The sequence below is a fragment of the Homarus americanus genome, unplaced genomic scaffold (assembly GCF_018991925.1).
Source record: "Homarus americanus isolate GMGI-L3 unplaced genomic scaffold, GMGI_Hamer_2.0 scaffold11302, whole genome shotgun sequence".
Taxonomy (NCBI): Eukaryota; Metazoa; Arthropoda; class Malacostraca; order Decapoda; family Nephropidae; genus Homarus; species Homarus americanus.
In genome coordinates, this window is record NW_024736744.1 from 2,015,189 (window position 1) to 2,031,315 (window position 16,127).

The 16,127-nt window shown below is 41.1% G+C and overlaps 1 protein-coding gene across 4 annotated transcripts in view; it reads left to right on the forward strand.

Annotated features, from left to right (window-relative positions):
* LOC121872454 (longitudinals lacking protein, isoforms H/M/V-like) overlaps positions 1 to 16,127 on the forward strand; it is a 106,825-nt gene that overhangs the window by 61,029 nt on the left and 29,669 nt on the right. For all 4 annotated transcript variants that reach the window (XM_042375221.1, XM_042375224.1, XM_042375223.1 and 1 more), the window contains exons 2-3: positions 5,622 to 5,765; positions 10,495 to 11,479. In XM_042375221.1, coding sequence (XP_042231155.1) covers positions 5,648 to 5,765; positions 10,495 to 11,479 — 1,103 coding nt within the window. In that variant the 5' untranslated portion in view covers positions 5,622 to 5,647. The remainder of the gene's footprint in view (positions 1 to 5,621; positions 5,766 to 10,494; positions 11,480 to 16,127) is intronic.

Genomic DNA, 16,127 nt, shown 5'->3' on the forward strand with positions numbered 1-16,127 from the left:
ACACACACACACACACTACAGGATTGGGAAACACACACACACACTACAAGGTGGGAAACACACACACACACACTACAGGGAGGTGGGAAACACACACAGGGTGAGAACACACACTACAGGAGGGTGGGAACACACACACACTACAGAGTTGAGAGACACACACACACTACAGGAGGTGGGAAACACACACACACACTACAAGGGAGGTGGGAAACACACACACACACTACAAGGAGGGTGAGAACCACACACACACTACAGGAGGTGGGAAACACACACACACTACAGGGGTGGGAAACACACACACACACTACAAGGAGGTGGGAAACACACACACACTACAGGGAGGTGGGAAACACACACACACTACAGGGAGGGTGGGAAACACACACACACACACTACAGGAGGTGGGAAACACACACACACACTACAGGGGTGGGAAACACACACACACACTACAAGGGAGGTGGGAAACCACACACACACTACAAGGAGGGTGGGAAACACACACACACACTAGGGAGGGTGGGAAACACACACACACACTACAAGGGAGGTGGGAAACACACACACACTACAAGGGTGAAACACACACACTACAAGGGAGGGAAGACACACACACACTACAGGAGGGTGAGAGACACACACACACTGGGAGGTGGGAAACACACACACACTACAGGGAGGTGGGAAACACACACACACTACAAGGAGGAAACACACACACACACTACAGGAGGGTGGGAAACACACACACACACTACAGGGAGTGGAAGCCACACACACACACTGGGGAGGGTGGGAAACACACACACACTAGGGAGGTGGGAAACACACACTACAAGGAGGTGAAACACACACACACACTGGGAGGGTAGGAAACACACACACACACACACACAGGAGGGTAGGAAACACACACACACACACTACAGGGTGGAGCACACACAGGGTGGGACACACACACACTACAGGAGGTGGGACACACACTACAGGGGTGGGAAACACACACACACTAGGGGTGGGAGGAACACACACACACACACTACAAGGGGTGGGGAACACACACACACTACAAGGAGGGTAGGAAACACACACACCACAAGGAGGGTAGGAAACACACACACACTACAAGGAGGGTAGGAAACACACACACACACACAGGAGGGTAGGAAACACACACACACACTACAAGGAGGGTAGGAAACACACACACACACTACAAGGAGGGTAGGAAACACACCACCACAGAGGAGGTAGGAAACACACACACACACTACAGGAGGGGTAGGAAACACACACACACACACACACAAGGAGGGTAGGAAACACACACACACACTACAAGGAGGGTAGGAAACACACACACACACACCACAAGGAGGGTAGGAAACACACACACACACTACAAGGAGGGTAGGAAACACACACACACACTACAAGGAGGGTAGGAAACACACACACACTACAAGGAGGGTAGGAAAACACACACACACTACAAGGAGGGTAGGAAACACACACACACACTACAAGGATAGGAAACACACACACACACACACTACAAGGAGGGTAGGAAACACACACACACTACAAGGAGGGTGAGGAAACACACACACACACACTACAAGGAGGGTAGGAAACACACACCACAGGAGGAGGGAAACACACACACACACTACAAGGAGGGTAGGAACACACACACACTACAAGGAGGTAGGAAACACACACACACACTACAAGGAGGGTAGGAAACACACACACACACTACAGGGAGGGTAGGAACACACACACACTACAAGGAGGGTAGGAAACACACACACACTACAAGGAGGGTAGGAAACACACACACACTACAGGAGGGTAGGAAACACACACACACTACAGGGAGGGTAGGAAACACACACACACTACAAGGAGGGTAGGAAAACACACACACACTACAAGGAGGGTAGGGAAACACACACACACTACGGGAGGGTAGGAAACACACACACACTACAAGGAGGGTAGGAAACACACACACACTACAAGGAGGGTAGGGAAACACACACACACTACAGGGAGGGTAGGAAACACACACACACACTACAAGGAGGGTAGGAAACACACACACACTACAGGAGGGTAGGGAAACACACACACACACTACAGGAGGGTAGGAACACACACACACTACAAGGAGGGTAGGAAACACACACACACACTACAAGGAGGGTAGGAAACACACACACACACCACAAGGAGGGTAGGAAACACACACACACTACAAGGAGGGTAGGAAACACACACACACACTACAAGGAGGGTAGAAACACACACACACTACAAGGAGGGTAGGAAACACACACACACTACAAGGAGGGTAGGAAACACACACACACCACAAGGAGGGTAGGAAACACACACACACTACAAGGAGGGTAGGAAACACACACACACCACAAGGAGGGTAGGAACACACACACACTACAAGGAGGGGTAGGGAAACACACACACACTACAGGGAGGGTAGGGAAACACACACACACTACAAGGAGGGTAGGAAACACACACACACACACTACAAGGAGGGTAGGAAACACACACACACTACAAGGAGGGTAGGAAACACACACACACACATACAGGGAGGGTAGGAAACACACACACACACACTACAAGGAGGGTAGGAAACACACACACACACACTACAGAGGGTAGGAAACACACCCACACTACAAGGAGGGTAGGAAACACACACACACACTACAGGGAGGGTAGGAAACACACACCCACACTACAAGGAGGGTAGGAAACACACCCACACTACAGGGAGGGTAGGAAACACACCCACACTACAGGGAGGGTAGGAAACACACACCCACACTACAAGGAGGGTAGGAAACACACCCACACTACAGGGAGGGTAGGAAACATGTAATAGTTCTTTTGGCATTACATTAATTGTTTTACATAATTTCTGGAGCACTTAAGTGGCAGGGCTGATGTTTTTTTCTTTATTGTAGGAAAATACTTTCTACACAGGTACTTAGTTCGGTTGAGAATATATCGTGAACTCTCTACCAGGGGAAGTGTATTGGGTACACTTATGGAGAACACTTAAGTGAGGTGTTCACTCGTTGAATAGTGATAAGCGTCTGATCTCTCTCCTGTCTCTATGACGTGAGGAAGTTGAGGAGGGATTTAGATTAGATTGCTCCCGAGGGGGCTAGTTTATTGGGCACCCCCTTACATCTTGTTCAAAGTGAAGTGCAGAAGCGTTTACAGCACCCATTCGGGAAGCATGCAGAGTTCATGCTTGCCTTTATGACTCATGCATTAAGGGCGTAAAATCTTGAAGGGTTTTGTCAGCAAGTTACATAAAGTGACAGAATGATGAGTGTGTGGGGGGAAAATTCCTGGTACAATTTATCTGTTTATGGCATAACGTGGCAGGTCCCTAATAATGTCAAGTGCCAGGCCATAGGCATTGACAATACTGAGGGACATACCTTTTAGTGTGATTGTGATGGCGTGTACTTCGGTAGTGTCGGCTTCAAGGGGGGCGTCAAGAGGTTGGTAGGGGACGTCCTTCTTGGCGTAGATACGTAGTCCACTAGCATGTTCGCACGGTGGTCAATTAATGTGGAGAACTGGAGTGGATGGGCCCCAGGTGCCAGCATACCAGAGTGGGACGGGGAACCGGAGGTAGTGTCCTCGGGTCCATGAGCAGGCGTGGCTTGCGGTGGGTGGACGGGGGCAGCCGGGCACACCGGGGCAGGCTCGGTAGCATGGACGCCAGCAGTGATGCCAGGCGGCAGTGGAGTAGGCCGTGAGCAAGAGGAGCACACAGGGGGCTACCAGGTTGTGTCAAACCAGAAGAGGAGGATGACTGGCTAGCAGCTGGAGGCAGGGGTAGTCTGTGTAGGTTGGAGATGGCGGTACAGAGTGTATCAAAGAGTCTTTCAATATGGTTGGTAAATTCGTATTAGATGGATATAATCTCTGTCATGTCTTGGGAGGGGGGTTGTGGGGCACAATTTCTTGCCGTCGGGAACGAAACAGTCGTCAAACCAGGAGAGGGACAGAGCAGTGAACATCCACGCCTTACGTGCAGTTAGCCAGTGGAGCTTGGTCATGTCCACGTTCTTGTAAGCGTGCGGCTTGCGGGCTGTGTGGATCACCGATAACTTGAGTTTACAGGTACCGGAGGCATTGGTGGTAAACAGGATGGTGATGCGCTCCTTCTGCAATTTCCTGCCTCGACACTTTCTGGCAGACTGGACAATGAAGTTCTTGGAAGGTAGCTTTTTCCAAAACAGACCGGATTCATCCATGTTGAACACCTGGTCGTCGGTGTACTGTCCTTCCTCCATAATGTCACGTAAGAATGGAGGAAAATCACTTGCCGCAACACGGTCAGCACTCGCTCCTTCACCAGCAATGTTAATGTTGGTGATCTTGTTCCTCTTCTTAAACCCTTGCAGCCACCCAGAGGAAGCAGTGAAGGGTTTGGGCTCTGCAATTTCCATCTTACGTGCCACTGTTACGTACAGTTCACGTGCGTAGTCCTGAACTGCCTGGAAAATGGAAAAGCAGTTTCTGCGCATGGTGATCATCTTGGATTTGACCAATGGAGGGAGAGATGCACTTCCCACTGTTTACATTATGCATCAACGAGGTTAGCCTTCCGATAGCTATCATTACCTTGGAATTTGGTTAACATAAAATGCGAGAGGGTGTTGAAACCTCACTAACATTAACATGAATTATTGTAAATTGGGTATACCTGTAATTCTTGATCATAGATCAGCGTGGAGTATCCAAGTTTCATAGATGACTGTCAAAACTACTGGTAGCTACTGTATTCTGTTGAGGGATGACCATCTAATCCATTTTGTAAAGTGGCACCTGGTTTTAGTTTAGAATTGCTAGCTGCTTATTAGATGAGAAAGCTAGATTGTTGTTGGGGAGTCTGTAAGATTTGATTCCATATATGCTACATCAGTATATTAAGGTAGGATTAACTCCTCTTTTGGATACAATTTCAAATCAATATTTGGAACATATAGAGCTATGTCCTCATGGCTTCAAATTGCAAGTCTCTTAGTAGAATGCATTACACCATAAACAGAGGATGGATGGAATCCTATTTTATGGCTGAGCCCAATATTACAAAATTCATCAACCCTCGTCCCTCTTCATGAATATCTGAAAAGCCTGCTGGGGCTAAATAGGGATTGATGACTTAAATCTAGTGCTGTGCAGTGTAGCAAAACTAGCTGAGGGAAGAGGAATTTGCCTGCTTGTGTGATATCACAACTCATTGCCTTCTTCAGATGGTGACTGTTGCTCTTTGGGATTTAGTTTGATGGGAAGCTGTAAATGAATTCACGAATTACTCTCTTCAATAAATGTCAAAGGGTCTCCTGTTAAATCCTATAAATTTAATGTGCTCAAGTCATTTAGTTCCAGCCCCTGAAATGGGATTTCAGGATCATTCCTCTATTTTGTAGTCTCTTGTAAATTTTGTGTGATGTCAAAAGACTTATTATTTTGAGGTAACATTTTAACTTTATTAATTCATATTTTATTTGTTTTCAATGTGTAGTTTTTTAATAAATCTTATTACTTTTTTCAGGCCTATGAACCAATGAGGTGACAAATATGGGGACATTCCAGAAGTTCTGCCTTAGGTGGAACAACCATACAACAAACTTGTTAGGAACTTTAGGCCACATTCTTACTTCTGAGCAACACTCCGATGTCACATTATGCTGTCAAGGTAATTAGAAATATAATTTTGCTATAACAGTTATGCTTTATTTAATAAACTTTGACAGTGGAAGTTAATCATTTTGGAAGAAAAACAAATTACCATACATGCATCAGTATATGTTGATTTTGTACCCAATAGACAAAATATGACAGTCTTGTTAAACAGAAATGGGGCTTTTGTCAAACAAATATTTGTCTATGGAAAATATTTTATGTATACTGTACTAAGTTGGTACCCAATAAGCTGTTATCCACAAAAGGGAATGACAGTATAACAATGTGATTAGCCATAAGTACTTGCAAGTAAATTTATTAAATTCGATAAGTAGCTTTAAGTGATACACACTCCTGACAAGAATTACAGGTGGACCAGCAATGGAAAGAGGTTTTAGAAAACAGCAAAACCGAATTTTCATTGAGTTAGAATTGAAGAAACCATAATCCTTTCATATTATTGACAGCTAGGCAAATCTCTCTCTCTCTCTCACTGGCCAATGATGAAAGTTACATCATCCAAATCTTGTTGCCTCAGCTAAATTTGATCTGTTTTTGACTGACAGTGAGTTTGGACTTTTTGGTTTAATAAAGCTGCAGGATCAACAACAGCAAGTTCTATATAAACATTTGTTGGCTGTGCACAATGTGAGAGTTTGTGGCTGTGGGAGGAGGTCTGGAAACTGTTAGGCTCTTTGCAGCTTAACCTGCATCATTGGCCATTGAGAGGAATAAATATACCTGTATATATTTATACTGATAAATCACTTACTTGTGGCTCAGGAACTAGGTATACAGCATCTCCCTGCTTGTGCCGCTTTTTCCACCCCTGATCATAACTTCAGCATAGAGGAAAATTGCATTTTTTTATCTTGAACCATATTTCATGATGTCTGTACAGGTATGAAGCTGGTTTACCAAATTATGGAATGAAAACAGAAATGCAGTGATTTCTTCGTTAGCCAGAACAATTGGTGCAGAGCACTTCCGGGAAAGAGAGATTTCCGGGTAATGAGACGACTCTCTCAAAACTGGGAAAAAAATCCCTCATCCCTGGAATTTTCTGGAATTTTCCAGGTAATGGAAAAATATTCTTGGAAGTTCCAGAAATTGCGCATTACATTATCTCTTGAACCCAGAAAAATATCCCCCATCTCCAGAATTTTCTTGAATTTTCTGGGTTAGCAGAAAATTTTTCTTAGAATTTCCAGAAAATACCCCTGATTTTCATCTCTCAAACCCAGAATAAAAATCTCCCATCCCTGGAATTATATGGTCACCGGAAAAAAATTTCTGGAAAATTCTGGCTTTGGGAATGATTTTCTGAGAAAATTTAAATTCCGGCCATCAGAGAGTTCTGGGTTTCAGGGATTACAGCTAATGGAGATATTACTTTACATATTCACCAAACCCCACTGATTCAGTGTTTATTATTCTGTTTTTTGCCAGTATATAAAGTTGTCCTCAAATAATTTCACGTTATTCGTACAGCTTTGCCACCTCAAAGAAAATTTTCATACAGAAACACTTTAAAATTTATTAAAATAGCATGAAATATAGTACGGTCTCTCCTCGACTTACGACGGGGTTCTGTCCCAACGACCAGGTCGTAAGTCGAATTGGTCGTAAGTCGAAAAGGCGAAAATAATACAGTATTACCCCGCTTTACGCGGTTTCACTTTACGCGATTTCTCATATACGCGGTGCCTCGCCAGAACCGAACTTTCACTTTCCGCGGTTCATCTACCCATATACGCGTGAAGTATAATTTTTTTTTTATTTAGCTCATAAAATTCATACACATTACCCGGCCAGAATATAATTTACATTGCTGGAATTCTTACAATTTGATGATCATTTTGAATATAAACATCATAGATTTTGCATTAGACATACAAATTTTAGATCTAATGTTTACTCTGAGTAAATATGTTATCTTTTGTGCAAAATATATGACATTTATATTCAAAATGTTCCTGGTCTTACAAGGAATCCAGCAATGTCAATTATATTATCCTAACTTTAGTTTGAGGTATTATTTATTAAAATCTAGTGGTTTTCCCCCCAAAATTTCTCAGAGAGGGAAGAGCCAGCGAGTGTAGTGTGAGAAGAGGGGGAGGGAGTCGAGTCCATTATTTGAATGGACATTAACTTGGCGGCTGTATTTCTCTATTTCTCTTAAGTATTAATTGTGTGCATGTACCATCATAAAATTAAGATGTTATTTTTACTAGAACATAGGTATTGTGTCGGAAAAAGTAGAGTTTGGGGGTCGGGCCAGTCTCTATTGGAATTAATCCCATATGTTCTGTTGTGTAATAAATGTATGTAGTAATTATGTACAGTAATCTTTTTCAATCAAATCCTAATGAAACACCAATGAATTCGAATACTGTAGCTAGTGTAAACAGTGGGAACAGTCCCACCACCGATTGTCTCTCATGAAGCAAGCTTATAAATTAAAGAAAATACTTGCAGTGTGTTTAATATATTACAGTATGCTATAAATAAATAAATAAACAAATAAATCGGTAAATCCATTTCAAGTAAATGGAAAAATTTTACTCGACACCGACATTAATTCCAGTTAAATAACAGATGCTTAAGTAAGTCACTAGTGTTTACACTAAACCAACCGGTAACATTTGATGACATTACTTGAAGTGAATTGGCCTTATTTTAAAAAACCAAGGATGTGTAGACAGCACTGGTCAATAGGATGGTTGGTAAAGGACTACTGGGTCAGTAAGCTCCCAATGGTAAGAGTCACATTTGGGGTACCGGTGAATGTGATCCATGTATATACTGATAACCACAAGGAAAGAAGAAAATACAAAGTTCTTTAGCGCTTTCGTGTACTTCACATCTTCAGGGGGGAGTACAGACTAAGGAGAAGTACATAACAAGGCATATATATACAGAAGAAGAGGGTGAGATCAAGTCCACAATGGTCAGGTCACTAGGTAGTGACCCTACTAATCTTCAAAAGCACCGCAGCAGTCGGTAGTCAGGTCAGAGGGTAAGATGACCCAACCTTCTCACCTGGTTACAAATCTTCTTAATTACGAAATTATCCAGTTTGTACATACCATTACTCAAATTCATGTTGACGGATTTGGTATGTTTAATGAGACTGGATTCTATAATGTTCCTGCTGTCAATTGAATTACAAGGTAATATTGAGGAGGCATTATCCCAGTCAATGCAATGCTTATTATCCCTTATTATCCCATTTCCGTGATGTTCATCTTGTCCGCTCCTCTATAACACGTGTGCCTCTGATTTGAACTGAGTAATAAGAGCTGCAATCCACTGAGTTGGCAATACAGGTGGGTGCTGTTGGAGCAAACAAGATCTGTGACATCCATCCTACATTGGGTGCCTGGGGATATCAGGGATTGTCACATCTCTGGGAGACTGCTTTGGCCTGCCTCCATATTGGCCACAAATGGCTGACTCATTTTTTATTAATGGAGAGGGCACCCCTCCTCATTGTGATGACTGTCTGGTCCCATTGACTGTTCGACACCTTCCGGTTGAGTGTTCCAGTCTCAGGGATCTTCATAGTAAGCACCTCTCCCAATGCCGTGGGGGGATGGTCTTAGCATGGGAAGATATTGGTAGCATAATGTATTGTCTAATGGTAGACCCTGCCGCCGTATGGCATCACAAAAATTGTGACCAAGTCCCAGGTTGCTGATCTGACTTTCTGCCACATTTACACACAATTGCAGGGTTTATATTGTTTCTCTTACTATTGACAACACAACATACATACCCTGTAGTACATCGTTTCTCACTATTGATCCTTTTTTTCTATTTTTTTATTTATTTATGGTCTTTTATTATTAATATAAATATTATTATCATGATCATTATTATTACATTATACAGTATTATATTTTTATTTAATTTTTATTTTTTTTATAAATTTTTTTAATTATTATTATTATTATTATTATTATTATTTGTATTATTATTATTATCATCTTCATCTTTTTGCCTCCAGGCCCTGATGTGGGTCATTGACCTGTGCCCTGGTGGGTTAATCCTGTAAAAAAAAAAGTTTTTATGAAAGTATTATACTAGTCTTTGTTTGTTTTATACCTTGCATAATTTGATTTTAGCCTTCTCAGCTTTAATTTTAATTCGACGACCGTAACAAATGTTACCAAAGCAGTTTTGGAAATGTTTTGTTTATTTTTCTGCCTCTCAAACCTAACTACAGTACGTTTTTTATAAGCTGAGAAAAGATGCCCCGCCCCCTTCTCATGACTTACAGCTGATTGGCGGTTTCAAATCTGTCCGATTTCGTCCTGAAGTAATGATGTATTTCTAAATGAGTTTATTCATAATCGCTGGGATGACCGTTTCTGACGAGAAAGATATTTAGCTAAATTATATAAAGATACATACATTCATTATTTTAAACTTAGGTATGTAGGAAGTTTATCAGAAATATTATACATGAATTAACTGTTAAACTCTGGTAGCAAATTCACACTTTCAGAGGATGCATTTAATTTATACTTATTTTTACCCACAATAAGGCATACTAAGACAAATTACTTATCAGTAATACAACATTAAGCAAAAACTTACATTTTAAAACATCAGAATCACATTGAAATATTTACATGGCCAGCAGCAGAGGCGGGAAAGATGACTGCGAACATAATTTTTTTTTTGTACTGTACATTAATACTCTTATCCATACTCTAGCTTTTGTCAATTCTTTTCAGGGGAGGTGTGGCGACTACACAAACTGGTGTTATGTGCATCCAGCAGTCACTTTGAAAAGCTGCTTGGTGCACTACCCCCAGGCAACTCTCCTATTGTTGTGTTAGATGGTCCACATCCACAAGATGTGGCTTCTCTCATACACTTCATTTACCATGGTGAGGTTAATGTTGACCAGGAGAACCTTGCATCTCTACTTAGGACAGCAGAAAGCCTCAAGATTAAAGGGTTAGCAGAAGTGTCCTCTGTAACTAGTGGTGGTGAACATAAGAGTCACTGTGATGGCGAGAGCCAAAGACATCACAACAGAGGCAGGTCAAGACCAGGCAGTTGCCATTCTGCTCCTGTTTATACTCTAGGAAACGAGTATCCTGTGGGGATGTATGGCCTTGTTCCACAAAGTATATCACCACATACCCAAGTACCTGATCCTTTAGAACGTGACCCATCACCTCTCAACTTATCGTTCAGTGGCTCTTTAAAAAATATTCATGATGAGACTCCTCAGGAAAGACAGGAAAGACGTAATCGTCTAGATGACCTCCTTTATGCTGCTACTGAACGTAGTAAAAAGGAAGAGAGAAGGGAAGCTCGTCGTGAAGCACGTGAGGCTGCTTTGCGCGAAGCTGCTGCAATACGTGAGGCTTCGGTGATGTTAACACAAGATCAGGCTTTACTCCCTCCTGTAGCAAAACGTGCCAGAACTACTGATTCATCTCGAAACACTACCCTTCCTGCCCATCCGGCATTTCACATTCCTTTAATGAACTTAACCCTACCTTCTAATGCATCCACTTCCCTTGTAACATCACAAAGTATCTCATCCACACAAACCTCTCATCCTCCAGAAGCTATACCTTTAACTGAAAATGCAGCTGTAATTTTACAGAAACAAGATGTTCAACAAGAACAGATTAATAATCATCAAGAAGTTGAGGCAAATACCAGAAAATCTCCTGTGAAGACTGAAAATATTGAGGTGTCTAGGTAAGAGTTATTGTAAAGTAAAAGATTCAGAATTTTTCTTTAAATGTAGCAATACACAGATATTGATTTCAGTCATCCATCCCAGAAAGTGCTATAATATGAAAATTAAAGTGCAATAACATGCCTTCATTCTTAGTGATGATGCATTTCTTTGGTCATATTCATATTCAATATTACTTGATAATATACAGTGCAGTACTTCACATGTTTATATTGTGACAATAATGGGTTAGGTTAGGTTAGGTAATGAATCTTATATGCATATATATAATTGCATTATATGGTATATGTGCCTCACATGTTAGCTTGCAACACTGCATGCTAATTCACCTCATACTTAGTACTGTAATTTCTGCCCCCTTTGGGTCTTCTGATCACAATCTTATTTCTATTAAATCAAACTGAGCATGTCCACCTCCCCTACCCTCTCTAAATGCCAACTATGGCACTATCGGAGGGTAAACTGGCAATCCTTGCGAGAATTCTTCTCTGACTTTCCTTGGGATGAGTGTTGCTTTTCCACTCGGGATGCCTCGGTATGTGCTGACAGCATTGCTGGGGTTATACTCGGTGGTATGAGTGCATTTATCCTATCTTCTACCAAAACTTTCACTTTACAATCAGTGTTTGATCGCTCCTGTTCTCTTGCATGTAGGGAGAGAGATAGGGTGTATCAAGTTATGAAATTATTTCCTTCTCCTGTTACACACTCCTCTTTCATTACTTCTAGGAATTGCTGTAAGGTTATTCTTCGTGGGGCCAAGCAGAATTTTATAAAAAGAAAGACTGCTGACCTGACTAACTCTTCTTCTAGTAAATCCTTCTGGTCCTTCACCAAAAACATCTGTAATAGCTTCTTCACTCCGTCTTTTCCTCATCTCTTCTGACCTGATAACTCTATAGCCAACTCCCCCCCTGATAAAGCCAATCTCTTTGGCACCTTCTTCTGCTCTAACTCCACCTTAGACGATTCCAACTCTATCCCTCCTACTCCTGCTCCTCCTACTTTCCTATAATCTCCACTCAAAGGGTTGCTGGTGTATTATCCAGGTTGGATGTGAGTAAGGTGCATGGACCGGACGGAATACCCCCTCGTGTTCTGAGGGAGTGTGCTGAAGCCCTGGCCCCTGTGCTTGCTCGCCTCTTTTGCCTTTTCCTCAAAACCCAAACTTTTCCTTCTTCTTGGAAGCATGCCTTGGTTCAGCCCATCCCGAAGAAGGGTGACCATTCTAATCCCTCTAACTATCGCCCCATTGCCCTCACTTCATCCCTCTTTAAGATTTTCGAAACTATCTTAAACTCTCATTTTCTCCATCACCTTGAACGCCTTTCTCTTTGTCGGATCACCAGTATGGCTTTCGCCAGGCGAGATCTACTGGTGATCTGCTCTCCTACTGCACCATCTTTGGTCATCTTTTCTTAGGGATTATGGGAAATTTTCGTTGTGGCCCTCAACATCTCCAAAGCATGTGACAGGGTATGGCACAAGTCTTTGCTTTCTAAGCTTCCTTCCTATGGTTTCTCTCCCCCACTTTGTTCTCTAATTTCTAGCTTCCTTGAGAACCGATGCATGACAGTTGTTGTCGAGGGATCTAACTCTCGTTCTTTCTCTACCAATAGTGGTTCCCACAGTGTTCTGTTCTTTCACCTACTCTCTTCCTTCTGTTTATCAATGATTTACTTCACACTACGACTAATTCTATCTATTTATCTTGTTTATTTTTAAGGTATTCCACATCCTCAATAATATTTGAGATAAGTCTTGTTAATAGCAAGTAATTCATACTTGACATTGATAGTAGCTACTGTATCATATGAACAATTTAATATTAATTTGTATTTACCAAAGCAACTCACAAGTAGTTTATGTTTAACTTACATGGTAGCCTAAACAATAAACAAAAAATTTGTGCATCACAGCTTGAAGGTCAGGAGAGTTAGTCGACTGCTGAAGTGCTTTGGAAAGACTCCATTGACACCCTTTACTGTGAATGCATGAAAAAGAATACATAACATAAAATATAAGTTGAATACTGTGTTTGACACACAAGGATACCTATATTATTTATATTAATTTTTTGGATATGCACATAAAAATTATCCTGAGGACGGGCGTAGCATGTGTCTCAAGTGCCCGGGAGCCACTATCGCCCCACCCTTATTTCCGCTCCCAAGTTTACATTCTCAGTAGATAGATGGACAGATAGATAATACACAGACTAACGGGGACCGGTGGTAGAAGCGGTACAGTTCTTGCCTCGCAAGCGAGATGTCACGGGTTCGATTCCCGGGCCGGTGGAAGTTGTTTGGACTTACTTCCTAGCCCCCATTAGTCCCTGTTCACCTAGCAGTAAAGTAGGTACCTGGTGTAAGTCGAAAGTTGCGAATTCGTATTCAGGGAGTTGTTGGAGCTTCCAATAACTTGATGACATTAACCACTGACTCCTCAGGCTTCTACGTCCTTGACTCTTCAGGCTTCTACGCCCTTAACTCATGAGACATAAAGGCAAGCATGAACTTAGCATGCTTCCCTGTTGGGCGCTGTAAATGCTTCTGCACTTCACCTTACACAAGGATGTACGGGGGTGCCCAATAAATAAAAAAAAAACACAGACAAACATGAAAAAATACTAATTATCTGTTGGCCATAATTACAGTTGATTATTGAGATCATTTTCTAACCCTTGGGATACAGTCTCTCTCCTAAGTTAATGAAATAGTCTGATGTAAGCCACATTAATATGGATAAGTGATTGCGGTCATCTAAGGGTGTAATACAGGGTGTAATACAGGCATATGGTGCACAAAAACTGACAACTACAACTTATTAAAAGAAAAACTTGTCTATATTTCATTGAACTTGACAACTAGTACAAACTGTGTTTACATAAACCTTCATATCAAATGAAACTAAATAGGAATCCCTATTCAAAATACTGTATACTATACCATATTTTATGGCATAATAGATGCACGGCCATATAAGATGTACCCCCTATTTTAGCAGGGAGTATTTAGGAAAATCCTGTCTCCATAGTTTTCTTAATGCAAGATATACAGTACCAGTAATTGTGAAGAATAAATAAAAATAATACCAATAAATAAGTTTAAGACAGTTGCCATTTGCATATACCCAGTACTGTACTGTACATCTCTACTCCCTGTTTTCAATAGCAACGCTCCTCCCCCGCCACCAACCACCTAGCCATCCTCTCGCTTCCCCACTTAGCCAGCTAACTTGTGTGCAAAGAAATGGATATTCCTTTTATGTGTTATGTGTTTGCCTTTAGGACAATTATTTATTTTACTTTTTTCACAATATGTATGCAGGATGGTGTGTGCATGTGTTTCAGTAAAAATAAATGAAGAAAGTTACATATATCTACTCGAAAATACGAGTTGAAAAACAACAGCTTGGCCCAATAGCCTGGGTTCAGAGACAAGTCTAACCTGGCTACAATGCTGCCAGCGATGTTAACAGATGTAGTAAATGTGAAAAGAAAGTGATCGGCAAATCTTCATTTGTATCAGGTATTTGTAGATTGAGAAATAAATGTTGCAGGTATAGCATTAATAGATTGTAATGCTTTTATGAGTTCAGAAATGGTTACTGCTTACCTACCTTTGAAGAGTTGGGTATCTGCCATATGGATGTTAATCATCTCAGGTTATCATCATCAGTACAGTACAGAGTAGTTATTCTTCTACCTTTTATATTTACAATAATTATTTTTAATTAATTGAAAATAATAATGTGTTTAAGTAAGATTATCATATTTTTTATTCTGGAGATGGGTTCGGTAGAATTTAGCCTACTGGAGACAGTAACGGAATGGGGGATTTATTAGCTTGCGGGAGATGGCCACTTCACATGTACTGTAGGATGCAGGCTGATTTTTTTTTAGCCATTTTTCAGACAAAAAAGTGCATCTTATATGCCATAAAATACGGTAATTCTAGTGAACTTCATCACTGTATTAGGTTCATGCTAGGAGTCTGCATCTTTAAAAAATAAACTTGTCTTTATTTAAATGAAATAAACATGTACTTAATAAAGTCATTATTAGCTACACATCAAGCTATATAAAGTTACATATGAAAATTATACACTACAATGATTTAAGCAAATATTGAAAATAGGCTAATGCTAATAGACCACATCTTAAGCTATACTGAATAAGTTACAAATAAACTTTACTGTGCTTTGATTTCACCGAACTTATCTATGATGCCGTCAGCATCAACACTCACTTGAAATGTTTTCTCAGTAGAAAGTAAGGAGAGGTTTGAAAGATAGTCCTGTTTCATAGATGATCTTAGGTGGTTTTTAATTATTTTTTGCCTGCTAAATGTTCATTCAAAAGAAGCCACTGAGACAACCACAGGTAGCAGCTAAACAAGAGCTATGCGAAGATCAAAGAAAACATCTTTACCGTACATGATAATGACGTCTGCAAGTTCTCTAGTATTTATTGGTACTGCAATATGACTGTCTTGGTGATTCATAAGCAGCAGGCTGCAGTCCATTGCATCCTGATAGAATGATTTTGCCACAACATCAGATGAATAAAAGCTTGCAAAATTTGAGCAGTACAGGTATTCTTTTAACAGAGTTGGATCAAGACTAGAGCTGAATATATAATTCATG